Below are 17,937 nucleotides of genomic sequence, written 5' to 3'. Positions count from 1 at the left end.
CGAAATCTCTTCCGCGGTGTTTTTTTGTGACAAATATGTTTTAAAATGGACATTATGCAAACGTTATCCCACCACGCTTTACATTTTACCTCCTCCTCATCTGTAATTTTCTATCCTTGTCCATAAAACTAGACCGTTTTTAAATGTCTCTTTATTTTTCGTTTGGATAAACAAGTAATTGAATTGTAGTAATCAATCGGTTCAGGGCTTATTTGTTTTTTGCAATTACTCGTTTATGAAAGGTGATAAGAATGTTGAATTGCGCCAAAGTGTGTCCATTAAAACCACCTGATTAAAATGATCTTGCGAATAATTATCATGCATTTTGTTTATCTGCGAGTTAAAAAAAAACATTTAAGCAATAATAATTTGAAGGGGGAAATGTACATTTAAAACACAAACCTAAATTAACTGCTGAAAGCTCAATATTAATGCTTTGCAATGCTATGGATTGAAACAAGGCACATTGTAAAACACGGTCAATTTAAGAACAAATCAAGGTCAATGTTTATATTACATTAGCTTTACAATAATAAACAAAATGTATAATTGTACAGGAAAGTCGGCTGAGACTTTTTTGCGGTCCTGCCTGGTATTCTGTACCGTGGGCTCATGGGATATAGTAATATAGAAGTATCTGAAGTATCTGTGGCTGAGTGCATCGGAATCTGGGCTTCACCAGTAAGCCATCCGGGAATTCCTCGCCTTCTCTTTTATGGATACTGACGATTTGGATATACTCTGTCCAAGTACGATTTTTTTCTATTACATACCCGTGTACGTGTGGACTAGGCCTCATTTAATAAAGCAACATGAGCTCTTAATACAAATGACCAACATCCCGATATCCATCTGCGTTCTAAATGTCACACAACATCCACCTGTTGCAAGCGGGATAGGTAAATGAACAAGTCTAGAATAGCATAACGCCAATCACTAGAGGGGTGGAGCCATCCTGATTTCCAGATGTATAAATTTTTATGCTGGGCTTTTGACGCTTCACGGAAACTCAAGTACAGCAATGATGGGGCTGTGGCAAGCTGGATTTGGCTTGGTGCTGGTGCTTGCGGTTGACTTGTCTGATGCACAATGGCGAGGAAGATCAGCTCAAACACAGAAACCTAGTACATTTAGGCCATGGTCACAAATGCAAGTTCCTCAGCAGAGCGAAACCAGAATGCCTCAGTCTTCCCAAACCAACAACCCCATCCTTGTGCCACAGAGATTTCCTTCTCCGTTTTCAATGCAGACTGCTGGTGTGGTTGGTGGAAAGCCTGGTCAAGATCCTCCTGGTGTTCAGTCTAAACAGCTTTTGCAGGGTCCCATGGAAACACTGGCGTGGACCTTTCCAAGCCTACCCGAAGAACCTGTACAGCCAGAGATTCCTTTCGAGCTGCGGAACCCTTTGCCTCCCAATAGTGTAGGGGCTCAGTGCGGTGAGAATTCCGTGTATGTGGAAGTGATGGAGGACTTCTTTGGGACTGGACAACTACTAATGGCTTCTGGTTTTGCACTGGGAGGCTGTGCACCAACAGGGCAGGACAACAATGCTCGAGTGCTCCTCTTTGAATCAGAACTGCATGGATGTGGCAGCATGTTAACGGTGAAAAGACTGATCCTCTTACCAAAAGTGATCTTTAGGTTTTGAATAATTCTTGATTAACGTTCTTGTTTCTTTAGGTGACCGAAGATGAGCTTGTTTATACCTTCTCCCTGGTCTATTCTCCCCAAGAGTTTTCAAATGGTGTTCCTATTGTCAGGAGTAGTGGTGCTGTGGTCAGTATTGAGTGTCACTATCCAAGGTGCGGTTCTGGGTTCAAGGTGGCTGTATTATGCGTGTAGTGAAAGATATATTGTGGTGACCAACCTTTTTTTTTCTATAATCTACAGAATGCATAATGTGAGCAGCAATGTCCTGGTGCCCACGTGGTTGCCATATGCAGCTACTAAGGTTGCAGAAGAGCGGCTGGTCTTCTCCCTCAAGCTTATGACTGGTATGTATTATGTCGATTTTAATGTAGTTTCAAGTAATTTTGTAGACCTTATTTATTTTTCCTTGAAACAGATGAGTGGCAGTTTGAGAGACCTTCAAACCAGTATTTCCTGGGTGACATTGTAAACATTGAGGCCTCTGTGAAGATGTACAACCACGTACCTATCCGTGTGTTTGTGGACCGTTGCATAGCCACTGTGTCCCCTGATGTGAACTCTGCTCCCAGATACTCCTTCATTGAGAATAATGGGTAAGACATTTACCCAGCCTATCCTAGAAGTATTTCACTGTGTTTAACTTGTTTCTTCTCCAGGTGCCTGGTTGATGCCAAGTTCACCGGCTCGAGCTCTCGCTACCTGCCTCGAACTCAAATTGATAAGCTGCAGTTTCAGCTGGAGGCTTTCAGGTTCCAGGAAGCAAACAGTGGGCTGGTATGTATTTGCCTTGGTTTTGAGTACATTCTAGTGCACTGTTTGGAAACCTGAACCCTGTTGTCTTTGCAGGTCTACATCACATGCATTTTGAAGGCGGTTCCTGTAGCCACTCCAACAAGTTCTGAGCAGAAGGCTTGCTCGTTCTCCCCTAATGGGTATGATGCCCCCAAATAGCCTTCACTGGGTCAGTAGGTTGACCTTTATCATTGAGGATGTGTCTTTGTTTGGCAGGTGGGTGTCTGTGGATGAATCTGAGCAGGTGTGTGGCTGCTGTGACTCCACCTGTAGCAGCAGTAACGCAAGCGATCAGATTCTTGGAGGTATGGGTTAACACGCGGACTAGCTACAAGTGAATCTGATTATGGTCTTGGAAGTTTCTCACTGCTTGTCTGTTCTCCATAGATCTACGGTGGGAGCAAGCATCTGTTGGGCCCCTGAATGTGAAGGAATTTGGCTTTGGTCAACTGTAATTTGAAATGATGAATTAAACCTTTTTAAGTGATTTATACATGGTCTATGAGTGGTCGTCCTTCAGGAAGTCTTTCATATCTCATTTACATGTTTGCCCTTTTACCTTGTAGAGAGTGTAGCGCATTTTTGGAATGGTAGGTACCTACCCAAAAATAACATCCCTGTGGCTAAATGGGTGAACAATGGTTTGGAACTTTGTTTGTGAGCATAACTTCACACAAACGGCAAATTCTTTACTAAATTAGATTTGGTTGAAGTGTTTTCCGAGGATCAATAATGTTGACTTGATCAGGTTAAAATGAGGAACCCCTAGTTTAGGTTTGCTGCCGCAAAGACTCGTGTACCTTGTGAAGAACTCCATGTTAATGACATGGCTTCGCTAGCATTTACTGCAATGCATATGTGGTGTTTTAATTGAAGCCAGAGTCTTTCTTTAGTGACATTGCTGAAGCATGAAGATTAATTCTTGCCACAGTACACAACGTTGCCTTTAGTATGCACATGCTATTAGATTTTTAGCTTATCAACTTGTTGGCAGGTGGTTGTAGCAACGCAACTGACAACCACCGCGTTCAATTTCAAATTGTTTTTTGCAAGGCCTCTTGGTTAATACACCTCTGCAATGTAACAGAACTTTTCTCAACCATGCCTTATGTGAGCATTTACTCTTAACTGTTTTGGACTGTGTATTTGGAGAATATAGTGATATGGCAACGTTTTGCTGCACGTTCCAATGTTTTTTGCAAAAACAGGCAGTAACTACTACACCAGGTAATTTGGTGACCCTGGACTACAGATCCAGTCATAAAGTAGCACTGGAAGATTTGTGGCATTAGTCAACAAAATCTAGCAGGGGACAACTTTTCTTATGCCAAAAATCATTTTGATGTTCCGTAAAGATTCTGTTCCATGAAGATCTGTATCATCTTTATTTTTGGGAGTGGAAGTAGCATAGTCTCAAACAAAAATGGCCCGAAACGCACCTACAAACTTCGCTCGCTGATGCCCGCTCTTTGTATCTTCTACAGTCGACGCAAAATGAGTCATGATGAACACACAATAAACATCTGTATTTTTATCAACCGTAAAGTGTATGATTTATCAGAAACCATTCCTTATTTTGTTGCATATCCTTAAAATACTAAGGAAATACTAAAATACGAAGTAACAGAATACTTATGTTTTCCCTTCATAACACATTTTAATGTTTGACGGTCATAATGCAAAACTTGATGTGTAATATTTTTAATAAAAATATCTAAAAATGAACGTACATTCAAATCCTAAGTCATATCTGAACAACTAGAGGGAAATCACAAACGGCTATATTATACTTGAACCATACTCCAGTACACATGCAATTACAATTGTTTTTGTATTTTATACAACCAGAAGGGTCTCATCAAAAATGTTCAAATAAATGGATTTTTAAAGCCTGGTCTGTTTTACCGTAAAATAATGCATTAATTGAATGTATAGATATATTTTCAAATTTCTCTAAAAATGCGAAACAAAAAAGAAAAAACGTTATTGAACAAATGTACCAATTGTCCTGAAAAAAAAAGTTACATTTTTAAGGCGTGGGACCCCTAATCCAAGAATCCCAGAGGGTTGAGAGATAAATAACGATTTTTTAAATAAGGTTGCGCTGGTAGGCTTAGGCAAAAGTGGTACATTTCAGAAGCTAAACAGAGAAACGAGAAAGAAACAAGCTCAAAATAAAGGTATGTTCTGCTTAACATTGTTTAAATTGAAACTAATTTAAAGTCACCACGCACGTTGCCATTGACTTCATTTCCTTATCTTGACGTGTATCGGAGTGACACGGCCTCTGAAAATCAGAAAAAATCAGAGCGCTCTCGTTTACGTTTCACTTTCTCATCTGTTCTTTTCTTTCTTTGTCCATGACACCACTTCTGTTTTTTCGTTTGGATAAACAATTAAATATTAGTTATTAGGGCCTATTCGTTATGAAAGGTGATTAGAAAGTTGAATTGAGACAAAACCAACAGATTACAATGATTTTGTCAAAAGTTATCTTCTATCTTGCTATATCTAGGAGCTTAAAAAAAACATTCAAGGGCAAATATATATATATAACAAACTGCTGAAAGCTCAATTTTAATGCTTCGTGTTTAAATTCTATGAACGGAAAACAAGGCACAATATAAAACACGGTCAATTTAATAATAAATCAACGTCAATGTTTGTTACATTACCTTTACAATACGTATATTTGTGCATGAAATTCGGCTGAAACTGTTTTGCAGTCCTGCCTGGTATTCTGTACCATTGACTCGGGATAGGATATAGTAATAGAAGTACATGCTTGCGTCACAATGCATCTTTGGTCTGTACACTTAAATCCAGATATTAAGCAGTTTTAAAGCACATCTCTGAACGGTCAACCTTCTGTAGTTTCCTTTAAACCAGCTCTGTATCTAAAGACACTGCAAATGTCCTTGGGGAAAACACTTGAAAATGCCACGGTGTAAACAAATTCTGACTACCGGTGTCGTCTAATAACTTTATTAAAATCAGCAATGAAATTTACATCGTAAAGAAAACACCTCCACTGGAAACCACAGTTTCTTCACTCCTTTCTCCATCAACAGCTCTCCCTGGAACACAAGAGAGTCAGATGAAACTGATGTCTTTTGATGTTGTACACAAACCAAAGTTAAACACCTACTTTTCCTGGCACAGCTCTGCTCACAGGAACCAGAAGCAGGGTGGCACACCGCGGTACTACAGTGAATATAGATCTGACCAACAAAGAGATCAGCTTTAGCAACAAATACAAGAGGCAATTTAGAGGATACAAAAAAGGCTGTAAGGAAATCATACAGTCTCCTGCAGAGGGGCCAGTGATGATGGATCCACAAACGTGAACATCTTCACAACAAAGCGCTTGTAGTGGGTTGGGAACTGAAGACCAGACGAGCCAACTTCAGGAACCAGTGCTGTCAGGTAACGGTCATCCCGGTAAGGACATCTAAAACAGAAGTGACAGTCAGGACTCGTTCACAGCACACTATATGGACAAATGCTTTGGATCCTACTCACCCATCAACTAGAAGATCCCACTGGGGTAGACTGAGAGGACTAGGGGCTGATGTTGCCCAACAGTGTCCCAACATCAGGACAAGATTTGGGTCAGTCCTCTCCAAAATACGCACCTCCACATACACAGGTTCTCGCAGGACCTTTGTGACTGGATACTCATCCTCACCGAAGTAGGACGTGTACGCCTCATCTCCTGAGGATGAACACTTGTTACCCTCCCAGCTAGAGTTTGAGACAGTGCTACTAAAGTAACACTCCTCTTGAGGTGCATTTTTTAAGATATTACCTTCTGCACAGCCTTTAGTGACACATTGGCCATTTGCCAGTCTGAGCTCCACCCTGAGGGGTCCAGGAGCAGCCACAGGTGGAGGTGGGGGAATAGTGTTGACCTCAACAACCAGAGCTTCCACAGCAGTGGCAGAATATCTACACTGGAAGAGAAGTCTAGACAACAAACAGTGAGCTTCTTACATCCGTTCAAGAATTCACAGTACTGAGAGAAAACGCAGAGGACCTACTCAAATTGACTGTCCCTTGTGATGGAGCCAAGAGGTCCAATCCCCACTTCATAGGATGAAGTCATTCTGTTCTCATACACCACATAGCCATTTTCCTCCTGCAAGCAAAAACACGATTGACATCAAATCTGTTCCAGACGTCCAAATCATCAACAGCAAACTCACAGTCACGCTGGTGCCACAGGCGGTGACTGGAAACTGGTATATGGCAAAGGAAGGCGTGGAACCAACAGGACCACAAGATGCTTCATTTCCACCCAGCAGACGGACCGTGTCCAGACTCAGACGGGGCAGAGTAACATCTCTAGCCACCACCAGCACAAACTGACCATCTCTTATACACTGGACAGTCACTGTAAGAGAGACAGAGGAAGTTATCAGGTAATCAGCTTGGCATGAAACATTTCACTGGTTTAACACCCCTACCTATTATTCCATAATAACACTGCTGTCCATTAAAGCAGCAGTTTATAGCGTCACACTCTGCACCACTGATACCAGGTTGTCCACACTGGATCTGCTCATAATCAGCTACAGCACACTTGTCAAGAGGTTCTGACTGCACCACTGGCTTCTGAATGGGAAACTTCTGAGAAAACTGTTGTTCAGTTTGTTGGAAGACTGGAGATTGAGGCTCCTGGGGAAAATTACTAAACTGTGGCACGGCGTGACCAACAGCACAAAACCATGCGCAAATAGCCACAAGACGAACCATCCGCGTACTTCCCGCCATCCTGCCACAAGTAGATACTCTAAGAGTCGTGTGTTTAGTCTTATATACTCTGAAAACCGTCAGTCAGAATTTGTAGATACTCCTTGATCAATTAACAATGATTGTTCTCCAGACCTGCTGGACGCTACAAACAGGGTGAATTCTGTTCTCTCTCAAGATTTTATACGATCGTGTTTTGACCGATCTCTACCAAGCGAGTGAAAGCAAAGCGTACTTTCACAAATGAAAAGTTCTCAACATTTGTTTGCTTTTCAAGTTTCTGAAAGTGCGGGGCGGGACCCACTTGTGGGGAATAGAGACATGACAGGTGGGCTCGACAAACGGGAGGAAATTGGGTCATTTTTTTATGATTTCCTTTATTCATTGTTGACCATACATTCAAAACAAGGACACGTTTAAATGAATGCCTTACATAAAACAGACTGCGAAGAAAATGTCACATGGAACCATAGTTGCATTCGAGAATGATTTCACGTCGAAATGTTAATTGAAGGGGCACAAAAACTTTAATGTGGAGAGGCAGTAGGCGTAGCGGGTACACAAGATAGCAATGTTTACGTTTTTGAAGAATGATTATGCTAATGGAATGTTTTTATTTGTAACAGAAAAATGCTTGACTTATTCTCTTGTCTCAATTCTGCCTATTGCTTGATGTTTGTAGCATTCTATTGACGCATTAAAAAACCTTACGAAATCTCTTCCGTGGTGTTTTTTTTGTGACAAATATGTTTTAAAATGGACATTATGCAAACGTTATCCCACCACGCTTTACATTTTACCTCCTCCTCATCTGTAATTTTCTATCCTTGTCCATAAAACTAGACCGTTTTTAAATGTCTCTTTATTTTTCGTTTGGATAAACAAGTAATTGAATTGTAGTAATCAATCGGTTCAGGGCTTATTTGTTTTTTGCAATTACTCGTTTATGAAAGGTGATAAGAATGTTGAATTGCGCCAAAGTGTGTCCATTAAAACCACCTGATTAAAATGATCTTGTGAATAATTATCATGCATTTTGTTTATCTGCGAGTTAAAAAAAAACATTTAAGCAATAATAATTTGAAGGGGGAAATGTACATTTAAAACACAAACCTAAATTAACTGCTGAAAGCTCAATATTAATGCTTTGCAATGCTATGGATTGAAACAAGGCACATTGTAAAACACGGTCAATTTAAGAACAAATCAAGGTCAATGTTTATATTACATTAGCTTTACAATAATAAACAAAATGTATAATTGTACAGGAAAGTCGGCTGAGTCTTTTTTGCGGTCCTGCCTGGTATTCTGTACCGTGGGCTCATGGGATATAGTAATATAGAAGTATCTGAAGTATCTGTGGCTGAGTGCATCGGAATCTGGGCTTCACCAGTAAGCCATCCGGGAATTCCTCGCCTTCTCTTTTATGGATACTGACGATTTGGATATACTCTGTCCAAGTACGATTTTTTTCTATTACATACCCGTGTACGTGTGGACTAGGCCTCATTTAATAAAGCAACATGAGCTCTTAATACAAATGACCAACATCCCGATATCCATCTGCGTTCTAAATGTCACACAACATCCACCTGTTGCAAGCGGGATAGGTAAATGAACAAGTCTAGAATAGCATAACGCCAATCACTAGAGGGGTGGAGCCATCCTGATTTCCAGATGTATAAATTTTTATGCTGGGCTTTTGACACTTCACGGAAACTCAAGTACAGCAATGATGGGGCTGTGGCAAGCTGGATTTGGCTTGGTGCTGGTGCTTGCAGTTGACTTGTCTGATGCACAATGGCGAGGAAGATCAGCTCAAACACAGAAACCTAGTACATTTAGGCCATGGTCACAAATGCAAGTTCCTCAGCAGAGTGAAACCAGAATGCCTCAGTCTTCCCAAACCAACAACCCCATGCTTGTGCCACAGAGATTTCCTTCTCCGTTTTCAATGCAAACTGCTGGTGTGGTTGGTGGAAAGCCTGGTCAAGATCCTCCTGGTGGTCAGTCTAAACAGCTTTTGCAGGGTCCCATGGAAACACTGGCGTGGACCTTTCCAAGCCTACCCGAAGAACCTGTACAGCCAGAGATTCCTTTCGAGCTGCGGAACCCTTTGCCTCCCAATAGTGTAGGGGCTCAGTGCGGTGAGAATTCAGTGTATGTGGAAGTGATGGAGGACTTCTTTGGGACTGGACAACTACTAATGGCTTCTGGTTTTGCACTGGGAGGCTGTGCACCAACAGGGCAGGACAACAATGCTCGAGTGCTCCTCTTTGAATCAGAACTGCATGGATGTGGCAGCATGTTAACGGTGAGAAGACTGATCCTCTTACCAAAAGTGATTTTTAGGTTTTGAATAATTCTTGATTAACATTCTTGTTTCTTTAGGTGACCGAAGATGAGCTTGTTTATACCTTCTCCCTGGTCTATTCTCCCCAAGAGTTTTCAAATGGTGTTCCTATTGTCAGGAGTAGTGGTGCTGTGGTGAGTATTGAGTGTCACTATCCAAGGTGCGGTTCTGGGTTCAAGGTGGCTGTGTTATGCGTGTAGTGAAAGATATTGTGGTGACCAACCTTTTTTTTTTCAATAATCTACAGAATGCATAATGTGAGCAGCAATGTCCTGTTGCCCACGTGGTTGCCATATGCAGCTACTAAGGTTGCAGAAGAGCGGCTGGTCTTCTCCCTCAAGCTTATGACTGGTATGTATTATGTCGATTTTAATGTAGTTTCAAGTAATTTTGTAGACCTTATTTATTTTTCCTTGAAACAGATGAGTGGCAGTTTGAGAGACCTTCAAACCAGTATTTCCTGGGTGACATTGTAAATATTGAGGCCTCTGTGAAGACGTACAACCACGTACCTTTCCGTGTGTTTGTGGACCGTTGCATAGCCACTGTGTCCCCTGATGTGAACTCTGCTCCCAGATACTCCTTCATTGAGAATAATGGGTAAGACATTTACCCAGCCTATCCTATAATTATTTCACTGTGTTTAACTTGTTTCTTCTCCAGGTGCCTGGTTGATGCCAAGTTCACCGGCTCCAGCTCTCGCTACCTGCCTCGAACTCAAATTGATAAGCTGCAGTTTCAGCTGGAGGCTTTCAGGTTCCAGGAAGCAAACAGTGGGCTGGTATGTATTTGCCTTGGTTCTGAGTACATTCTAGTGCACTGTTTGGAAACCTGAACCCTGTTGTCTTTGCAGGTCTACATCACATGCATTTTGAAGGCGGTTCCTGTAGCCACTCCAACAAGTTCTGAGCAGAAGGCTTGCTCGTTCTCCCCTAATGGGTATGATGCCCCCAAATAACCTTCACTGGGTCAGTAGGTTGACCTTTATCATTGAGGATGTGTCTTTGTTTGGCAGGTGGGTGTCTGTGGATGAATCTGATCAGGTGTGTGGCTGCTGTGACTCCACCTGTAGCAGCAGTAACGCAAGCGATCAGATTCTTGGAGGTATGGGTTAACACGCGGACTAGCTACAAGTGAATCTGATTATGGTCTTGGAAGTTTCTCACTGCTTGTCTGTTCTCCATAGATCTACGGTGGGAGCAAGCATCTGTTGGGCCCCTGAATGTGAAGGAACTTGGCTTTGGTCAACTGTAATTTGAAATGATGAATTAAACCTTTTTAAGTGATTTATACATGGTCTATGAGTGGTCGTCCTTCAGGAAGTCTTTCATATCTCATTTACATGTTTGCCCTTTTACCTTGTAGAGAGTGTAGCGCATTTTTGGAATGGTAGGTACCTACCCAAAAATAACATCCCTGTGGCTAAATGGGTGAACAATGGTTTGGAACTTTGTTTGTGAGCATAACTTCACACAAACGGCAAATTCTTTACTAAATTAGATTTGGTTGACGTGTTTTCCGAGGTTCAATAATGTTGACTTGATCAGGTTAAAATGAGGAACCCCTAGTTTAGGTTTGCCGCTGCAAAGACTCGTGTACCTTGTGAAGAACTCGATGTTAATGACATGGCTTCTCTAGCATTTACTGCAACGCATATGTGGTGTTTTAATTGAAGCCAGAGTCTTTCTTTAGTGACATTGCTGAAGCATGAAGCTTAATTCTTGCCACAGTACACAATGTTGCCTTTAGTATGCACATGCTATTAGATTTTTAGCTTATCAACTTGTTGGCAGGTGGTTTTAGCAACGCAACTGATAACCACCGCGTTCAAAGCATAGTCATAGTTCGTAGCATAGTCACGAACAAAAATGGCCCGAAACGCACCTACAAACTTCGCTCGCTGATGCCCGCTCTTTCTATCTTCTACAGTCGATGCAAAATGAGACATGATGAACACACAATAAACATCTGTATTTTTATCAACCGTAAAAAAGTAATTCTGTAACTTACCCATATTTAAAGCTTTTAACTTGTCCATTTAAGGTATTTTTCTGTCATTTTTAAACCGTGACAATAAGCCATTGCCAGTGTTTTTCTTAAACATCATGTGCATATACAGAATCAAAAAAAGCCAGTCTCCCTACATTCGACTAAGAGAAGAGTCCTAGAATACTGAATGGAATCACAATCAATTGCTAGTGCAAGTGTATGATTTATCAGAAGCCATTCCTTATTTTGTTGCATATCTTTGTTAAAAATACTAAGTAACAGAATACTTTCTATGTTTTCCCTTCATAACAAATTTTAATGTTTGACAGTCATCATAATGCAAAACTTGATGCGTATAATTTTTTAAAAATATCTAAAATTTAAACGTACAACGTAAGTCATATCTGTACAACTATGGGAAATCACAAACGGCTATATTGCTATACTTGAACCATACTCCAGTACACATGCATTTACAATTGTATTTGCATTTTATACAACCAGAAGGTTCTAATAAAAAAAGTTCAAATAAATGCATTTTTTAAGCCTGTTTTACCCTAAAATAATGTATTAATTGAATGTGTAGATATATTAATCAATTTATCTAAAAGTGCGAAACAAAAAAGTAAAAATGTTATTGAACAAAAATGTACCAATTGTCCTGAAAAAAATAAGTCACATTTTTAAGGCGTGTGACCCCTAATCGAAGAATCCCAGAGGGTTAAGAGATAAATAACGATTTTTTTAAATAAGGTTGCGCTGGTAGGCTTAGGCAAACAGTGTTATCAAAGCGGTACATTTCAGAAGCTAAAAAGAGAAACACAGAGAAAGAAACACAAGCACCAAATAAAGGTATGTTCTGCTTAACATTGTTTAAATTGAAACTAATTTAAAGTCACCATGGAACGATTTCACATTGACTTCATTTCCGTATCTTGACGTGTATCAGAGTGAAACGGCCTCTGAAAATCAGAAAAAATCATAGCGCTCTCACGCTCTCGTTTACGTTTCACTTTCTCCTCATCTGTTCTTTTCTTTCCCTGTCCATGACACCACTTTTTCACGTCTCATCTTTTTTCGTTTGGATAAACAAGTCTTTTTATTTTAGTAATTAATTAGTTTAGGGCCTATTTTTTATTTTATATTCGTTTATGAAAGGTGGTTAGAAAGTTGAATTGCGACAAAGTTTATCCGTTAAAACCAACTGATTAAAATTATTTCATGATGTTATCATGTATTGTGCTATACCTATGGGTAAAAAACATTAAAGGCAAATACACATACAGTTGAAAGAAAAAGTATGTGAACCCTTTGGGCTTACTTGGATTTCTTCATAAATTGGTCATAAAATGTGTTCTATCCTCATCTAAGTCACAACAATAGAGAAACACAGTCTGCTTAAACTAATACCGCACAAACATTATACGTTTTCATGTTTTTATTGACCCTTCTGTGGACCCACCACCGACAGGAGGGACCGTAAGGGGCCGGTGCAAAGTGGATCGGGTGGTAGTCGAAGGCAGGAGCCTCGACAACCTAATCCCTGGACGCGGAATCTAGCTCTAGGGACATGGAATGTCACCTCTCTGACGGGGAAGGAGCCGGAGATTATGCGTGAGGTTCAGAGATTCCGACTAGAGATAGTCGGGATCACCTCTACGCACAGCTTGGGCTCTGGAACCACTCCTCGAGGGAGGATGGACTCTTCACTACTCTGGAGTTGCCCAGGGTGAGAGGCGGCGGGCTTGTGTGGGTTTGCTTATAGCCCCCCAGCTCAGCCGCCATGTGTTGGAGTTTACCCCGGTGAATGAGAGGGTCGCTTCCCTGCGCCTTCGGGTCGGGATAGGTCTCTCACTGTCGTGTGTGCCTACGGGCCAAATGGCAGTGTAGAGTACCCGGCCTTCTTGGAGACTCTGGGAGGGGTGCTGGAAAGTGCCCTGACTGGGGTCTCCGTCGTTCTGCTGGGGGACTTCAACGCCCACGTGGGCAACGACAGTGACACCTGGAGGGGCGTGATTGGGAGGAACGGCCCCCCTGATCTGAACCCGAGTGGTGTTCTGTTATTGGACTTCTGTGCTAGTTACAGTTTGGCCATAACGAACACCATGTTCAAGCATAAGGGGGTCCATCAGTGCACATGGTACCAGGACACCCTTGGCCGGAGGTCGATGATCGACTTTGTGGTTGTTTCATCTGACCTACGGCCGTATGTCTTGGTCACTCGGGTGAAGAGAGGGGCGGAGCTGTCAACCGATCACCACCTGGTGGTGAGTTGGATCCGATGGCGGGGGAGGAAGCTGGACAGACCCAAACGTACTGTGAGGGTCTGTTGGGAACGTTTGGCCGAATCGCCTGTCAGAGAGAGCTTCAACTTCCACCTCCGGCAGAGCTTCGACCAGATCCCGAGGGAGTCTGGAGATATCGAGTCCGAATGGACCATGTTCTCCACCTCGATTGTCAACGCAGCCACTCGGAGCTGTGGCCGTAAGGTCTTCGGTGCCTGTCGAGGCGGCAATCCCCGAACCCGGTGGTGGACACCGGAAGTAAGGGATGCCGTTAAGCTGAAGAAGGAGTCCTATCGGGCCTGGTTGGCTTGTGGGATTCCCGAGGCAGCTGACAGGTACCGACAGGCCAAGCGGACTGCAGCCCAGGTGGTTGGGGGGGCAAAAACTCGGGCCTGGGAGGAGTTCAGTGAGGCCATGGAGAAAGACTATAGGTCGGCCTCGAAGAGATTCTGGCAAACCGTCCGGCGCCTCAGGAGGGGGGAAGCAGTGCCCTACCAACGCTGTTTACAGTGGAGGGGGGAGCTGTTGACCTCGACCGGGGATATCATTGGGCGGTGGAAGGAATACTTTGAGGATCTCCTCAATCCCGCCGTCACGTCTTCCATTGAGGAAGCAGAGGCCGAGGGCTCGGAGGCGGACTCGCCCATCACCCGGGATGAAGTCACCGAGGTAGTCAAGAAACTCCTCGGTGGCAGGGCACCGGGGGTGGATGAGATCCGCCCTGAGTACCTCAAGTCTCTGCATGTTGTGGGGCTGTCTTGGCTGACACGCCTCTGCAGCATCGCGTGGCGGTCGGGGACAGTGCCCTTGGACTGGCAGACCGGGGTGGTGGTCCCTCTTTTTAAGAAGGGGGACCGGAGGGTGTGCTCCAACTATCGGGATCACACTTCTCAGCCTCCCCGGGAAAGTTTATGCCAGGGTACTGGAGAGGAGAATCCGGCCGATGGTAGAACCCCGGATTCAGGAGGAACAGTGTGGTTTCTGTCCCGGTCGTGGAACACTGGACCAGCTCTATACCCTGTCCAGGGTGCTGGAGGGTTCATGGGAGTTTGCCCAACCAATCCACATGTGTTTTGTGGATTTGGAGAAAGCATTCGACTGTGTCCCTCGCGGCATCTTGTGGAGGGTGTTCCGGGAGTATGGGATTCGGGACCCTTTGCTAAGGGCCATTAAGTCCCTGTATGACCGGAGCAGGAGCATAGTTCGCATTGCCGGCAGTAAGTCAGACTTGTTCCCGGTGCATGTTGGACTCCGGCAGGGCTGCCCTTTGTCGACGGTTCTGTTCATAATTTTAATGGACAGAATTTCTAGACGCAGCCAGGGGCCGGAGGGTGTCGGGTTTGGGGAATACACGATTTCATCTCTGCTCTTTGCGGATGATGTCATCGTGCTGGCCCCATCAGACCAGGACCTCCAGCATGCACTGGGACGGTTTGCAGCCGAGTGTGAAGCGGCTGGGATGAGAATCAGCACCTCCAAATCTGAGGCCATGGTTCTCAGTCGGAAAAGGGTGGCTTGCTCACTTCAGGTAGGTGGAGAGTTCCTGCCTCAAGTGGAGGAGTTCAAGTATCTGGGGGTCTTGTTCACGAGTGAGGGAAGGATGGAACGGGAGATTGACAGACGGATCGGGGCAGCTTCTGCAGTAATGCAGTCGCTGTACCGGTCTGTCGTGGTGAAGAAGGAGCTGAGCCGCAAGGCGAAGCTCTCGATTTACCGGTCAATCTACGTTCCTACTCTCACCTATGGTCATGAGCTGTGGGTCATGACCGAAAGGACAAGATCCCGGATACAGGCGGCCGAAATAAGCTTTCTCCGCAGGGTGGCCGAGCGATCCCTTGGAGATAGGGTGAGAAGCTCGGTCACTCGGGAGGAGCTCAGAGTAGATCCGCTGCTCCTCCACATCGAGAGGGGCCAGCTGAGGTGGCTCGGGCATCTTTTCCGGATGCCCCCTGGACGCCTTCCCGGGAAGGTGTTCCGGGCATGTCTCTGGGATTTGCATGTCCCACTGGCCTGGGAACGCCTCGGTGTCCCCGCCGAAGAGCTGGAGGAAGTGTCTAGGGAGAGGGAAGTCTGGGCATCCCTGCTTAGACTGCTGCCCCCGCGACCCAGCCCCGGATAAGCGAAGAAGATGGATGGATGGATGGATGGATGGATGGATGGATGTTTTTATTGAACACAACATGTAAACATTCATAGTGCAGGGTGGAAAAAGTATGTGAACCTTTGGGTTTAATAACTGGTTGACCCTCCTTTGGCAGCAATAACCTCAACCAAACGTTTCCTATAGTTGCAGATCAGACCTGCACAACGGTCAGGAGAAATTTTGGACCATTCCTCTTTACAAAAGTGTTTCAGTTTCAGTATTCTTGGGATGTCTGGTGTGAATCGCTCTCTTGAGGTCATGCCACAGCATCTCAATCGGGTTGAGGTCAGGACTCTGACTAGGCCACTCCAGAACGCGTATTTTCTTATGCTTGTGGCCATTCTCTTGTTGATTTACTTCTATGCTTTGGGTCGTTGTCCTGTTGCATCGTCCATCCTCTGTTAAGCTTCAGTTGGCGGACAGATGGTCTTAAGTTTTCCTGCAAAATGTCTTGATAAACTTTGGAATTCATTTTTCCATCGATGACAGTAATCCGTCCAGGGCCTGAGGCAGCAAAGCAGCCCCAAACCATGATGCCCCCTCCACCATATTTCACAGTTGGGATGAGGATTTGATGTTGGTGTGCTGTGCCTTTTGTTCTCCACACATAGCGTTGTGTGTTCTTTCCAAACAACTCAATTTTGGTTTCATCTGTCCACAGAATGTTTTGCCAGTAGTGCTGTGGAACATCCAGGTGCTCTTTTGCAAACTTCAAACGTGCTGCAATGTTTTTTTTTGGACAGCAGTGGCTTCCTCCGTGGTGTCCTGCAATGAACAATTCTTGATCGTAGGTCTTCTGAGAGCTCTTTTGTGCGAGGCATGGTTCACATCAGACAACGCTTCTTCAGAACAGCAAACTCAAAACTGGTGTGTGTTTTTTATTGGACAGGCCAGCTTTAATCAACACAACCAATCATCACATTGATTGGACCCAAGGTTGGCTGACTCCTGGCTCCAATTAGCTCTTGGAGAAGTCATTAGCCTAGGGTTTCACATACTTTTTCCACCCTGCACTATGAATGTTTACATGTTGTGTTCAATAAAAACATGAAAACGTATAATGTTTGTGCGGTATTAGTTTAAGCAGACTGTGTTTCTCTATTGTTGTGACTTAGATGAAGATCAGAACACATTTTATGACCAATTTATGAAGAAATCCAATTAAGCCCAAAGGGTTCACATACTTTTTCTTTCAACTGTATAAAACAAAAAACGCAAATAAACTGATGAAAGCTCAACATTAATGCTTCGTGTTTAAATAGTATGAATTGAAAACAAGGCACAATATAAAACACGGTCAATTTAATAACAAAGCAATTAAGGTCAATGTTAAGGTTACATTAGCGTTAAAATATTAAACATGTTAAATTGTACATGAAAGTCGGCTGAGACTGTTTTGCGGGCTGTGCGTTGTTCTCTGTATAATTCAATGTAAGTCGATTTGGATAAAAGCGACTTCCAAATGCATTAATGTTAAGTGTATTACCAACTTGTTGGGGAAAGGTGGGGATCGGTACCCCTACTCTAAAGTGGCGAATGGCAGATAAAAGTTTGAGAAACACCGATACCACTTCACACAACAGCTAGACATTAAAACTACAAAATATGTTCAACAGCTATGCACAGTATAAAATATATATTTATATTATATTATATTATATTTATATATATATATATACGTTTATATAAAAACATAATCCACCTACACGCATCTTCCCTGTTAACTCGGCAAAGCGATCAACTCTGAACAGCTGAAAACCCGGCAGATGTAACGCGCTGTCCGGTATGGTGTCATTGAGCCATGTTCCTGTGAAACACCGCATCGGATTTGAAAAAAAATTGTTTGTCCGGGTGATTAAGAGTATTTCGTCCGTTTTGTTGGTAGGGAGCGAACATTCTTAGGTTGTATACTCAGTGGGGTCCTAAATCCGCGTCTTTAACGTGAATCAACATTGTTTCAATGATAGGTAAGC

General features: G+C 43.3%; 3 protein-coding genes across 3 annotated transcripts; 2 read left to right on the top strand and 1 right to left on the bottom strand.

The window, feature by feature from the left end:
• Positions 1–1,024: 1,024 nt before the first annotated feature.
• Positions 1,025–2,897, top strand: LOC130408286 (zona pellucida sperm-binding protein 3-like). The gene is made up of 8 exons (XM_056731776.1): positions 1,025–1,603; positions 1,681–1,802; positions 1,891–1,994; positions 2,066–2,243; positions 2,307–2,424; positions 2,497–2,582; positions 2,659–2,747; positions 2,830–2,897. Exons 1-8 carry the CDS (start codon positions 1,025–1,027, stop codon positions 2,895–2,897), a joined length of 1,344 nt encoding a protein of 447 aa, XP_056587754.1.
• A 2,551-nt stretch (positions 2,898–5,448) lies between these two features.
• On the bottom strand, positions 5,449–7,215 carry LOC130408285 (zona pellucida sperm-binding protein 4-like). Its single transcript, XM_056731775.1, has 8 exons — positions 6,909–7,215; positions 6,648–6,835; positions 6,483–6,580; positions 6,251–6,408; positions 5,965–6,157; positions 5,746–5,893; positions 5,591–5,663; positions 5,449–5,519 (listed from the first exon to the last, which is right to left on the bottom strand). The coding sequence occupies exons 1-8, from the start codon at positions 7,213–7,215 to the stop codon at positions 5,449–5,451; spliced, it is 1,236 nt and encodes a 411-aa protein (XP_056587753.1).
• Positions 7,216–9,082: 1,867 nt separating this feature from the next.
• On the top strand, positions 9,083–10,801 carry LOC130408284 (zona pellucida sperm-binding protein 3-like). Its single transcript, XM_056731774.1, has 8 exons — positions 9,083–9,508; positions 9,586–9,707; positions 9,795–9,898; positions 9,970–10,147; positions 10,211–10,328; positions 10,401–10,486; positions 10,563–10,651; positions 10,734–10,801. Exons 1-8 carry the CDS (start codon positions 9,083–9,085, stop codon positions 10,799–10,801), a joined length of 1,191 nt encoding a protein of 396 aa, XP_056587752.1.
• Positions 10,802–17,937: the final 7,136 nt, after the last annotated feature.

Source organism: Triplophysa dalaica, chromosome 19 (genome assembly GCF_015846415.1).
Source record: "Triplophysa dalaica isolate WHDGS20190420 chromosome 19, ASM1584641v1, whole genome shotgun sequence".
In the NCBI taxonomy this organism is placed as follows: Eukaryota; Metazoa; Chordata; class Actinopteri; order Cypriniformes; family Nemacheilidae; genus Triplophysa; species Triplophysa dalaica.
Note: the sequence above shows the minus strand (reverse complement) of the source record. Positions and strands in the feature narration are given on the sequence as shown.

What these genes read in the sequence shown, in the direction of transcription:
- LOC130408286 (XM_056731776.1), top strand. Translation starts at nt 1,025, where the DNA reads ATGGGGCTGTGGCAAGCTGGATTTGGCTTGGTGCTGGTGCTTGCGGTT. An exon ending in TGCTCGTTCTCCCCTAATGG is followed by an intron (nt 2,583 to 2,658) that starts GTATGATGCCCC and finishes TTTGTTTGGCAG; the next exon opens with GTGGGTGTCTGTGGATGAAT. An exon ending in AAGCGATCAGATTCTTGGAG is followed by an intron (nt 2,748 to 2,829) that starts GTATGGGTTAAC and finishes TGTTCTCCATAG; the next exon opens with ATCTACGGTGGGAGCAAGCA.
- LOC130408285 (XM_056731775.1), bottom strand. Translation starts at nt 7,215, where the DNA reads ATGGCGGGAAGTACGCGGATGGTTCGTCTTGTGGCTATTTGCGCATGG. An exon ending in GTGTTATTATGGAATAATAG is followed by an intron (nt 6,836 to 6,908) that starts GTAGGGGTGTTA and finishes TCTCTCTTACAG; the next exon opens with TGACTGTCCAGTGTATAAGA. An exon ending in GCAGAGCTGTGCCAGGAAAA is followed by an intron (nt 5,520 to 5,590) that starts GTAGGTGTTTAA and finishes CTTGTGTTCCAG; the next exon opens with GGAGAGCTGTTGATGGAGAA.
- LOC130408284 (XM_056731774.1), top strand. Translation starts at nt 9,083, where the DNA reads ATGCCTCAGTCTTCCCAAACCAACAACCCCATGCTTGTGCCACAGAGA. An exon ending in GATGTGGCAGCATGTTAACG is followed by an intron (nt 9,509 to 9,585) that starts GTGAGAAGACTG and finishes TTGTTTCTTTAG; the next exon opens with GTGACCGAAGATGAGCTTGT. An exon ending in TGCTCGTTCTCCCCTAATGG is followed by an intron (nt 10,487 to 10,562) that starts GTATGATGCCCC and finishes TTTGTTTGGCAG; the next exon opens with GTGGGTGTCTGTGGATGAAT.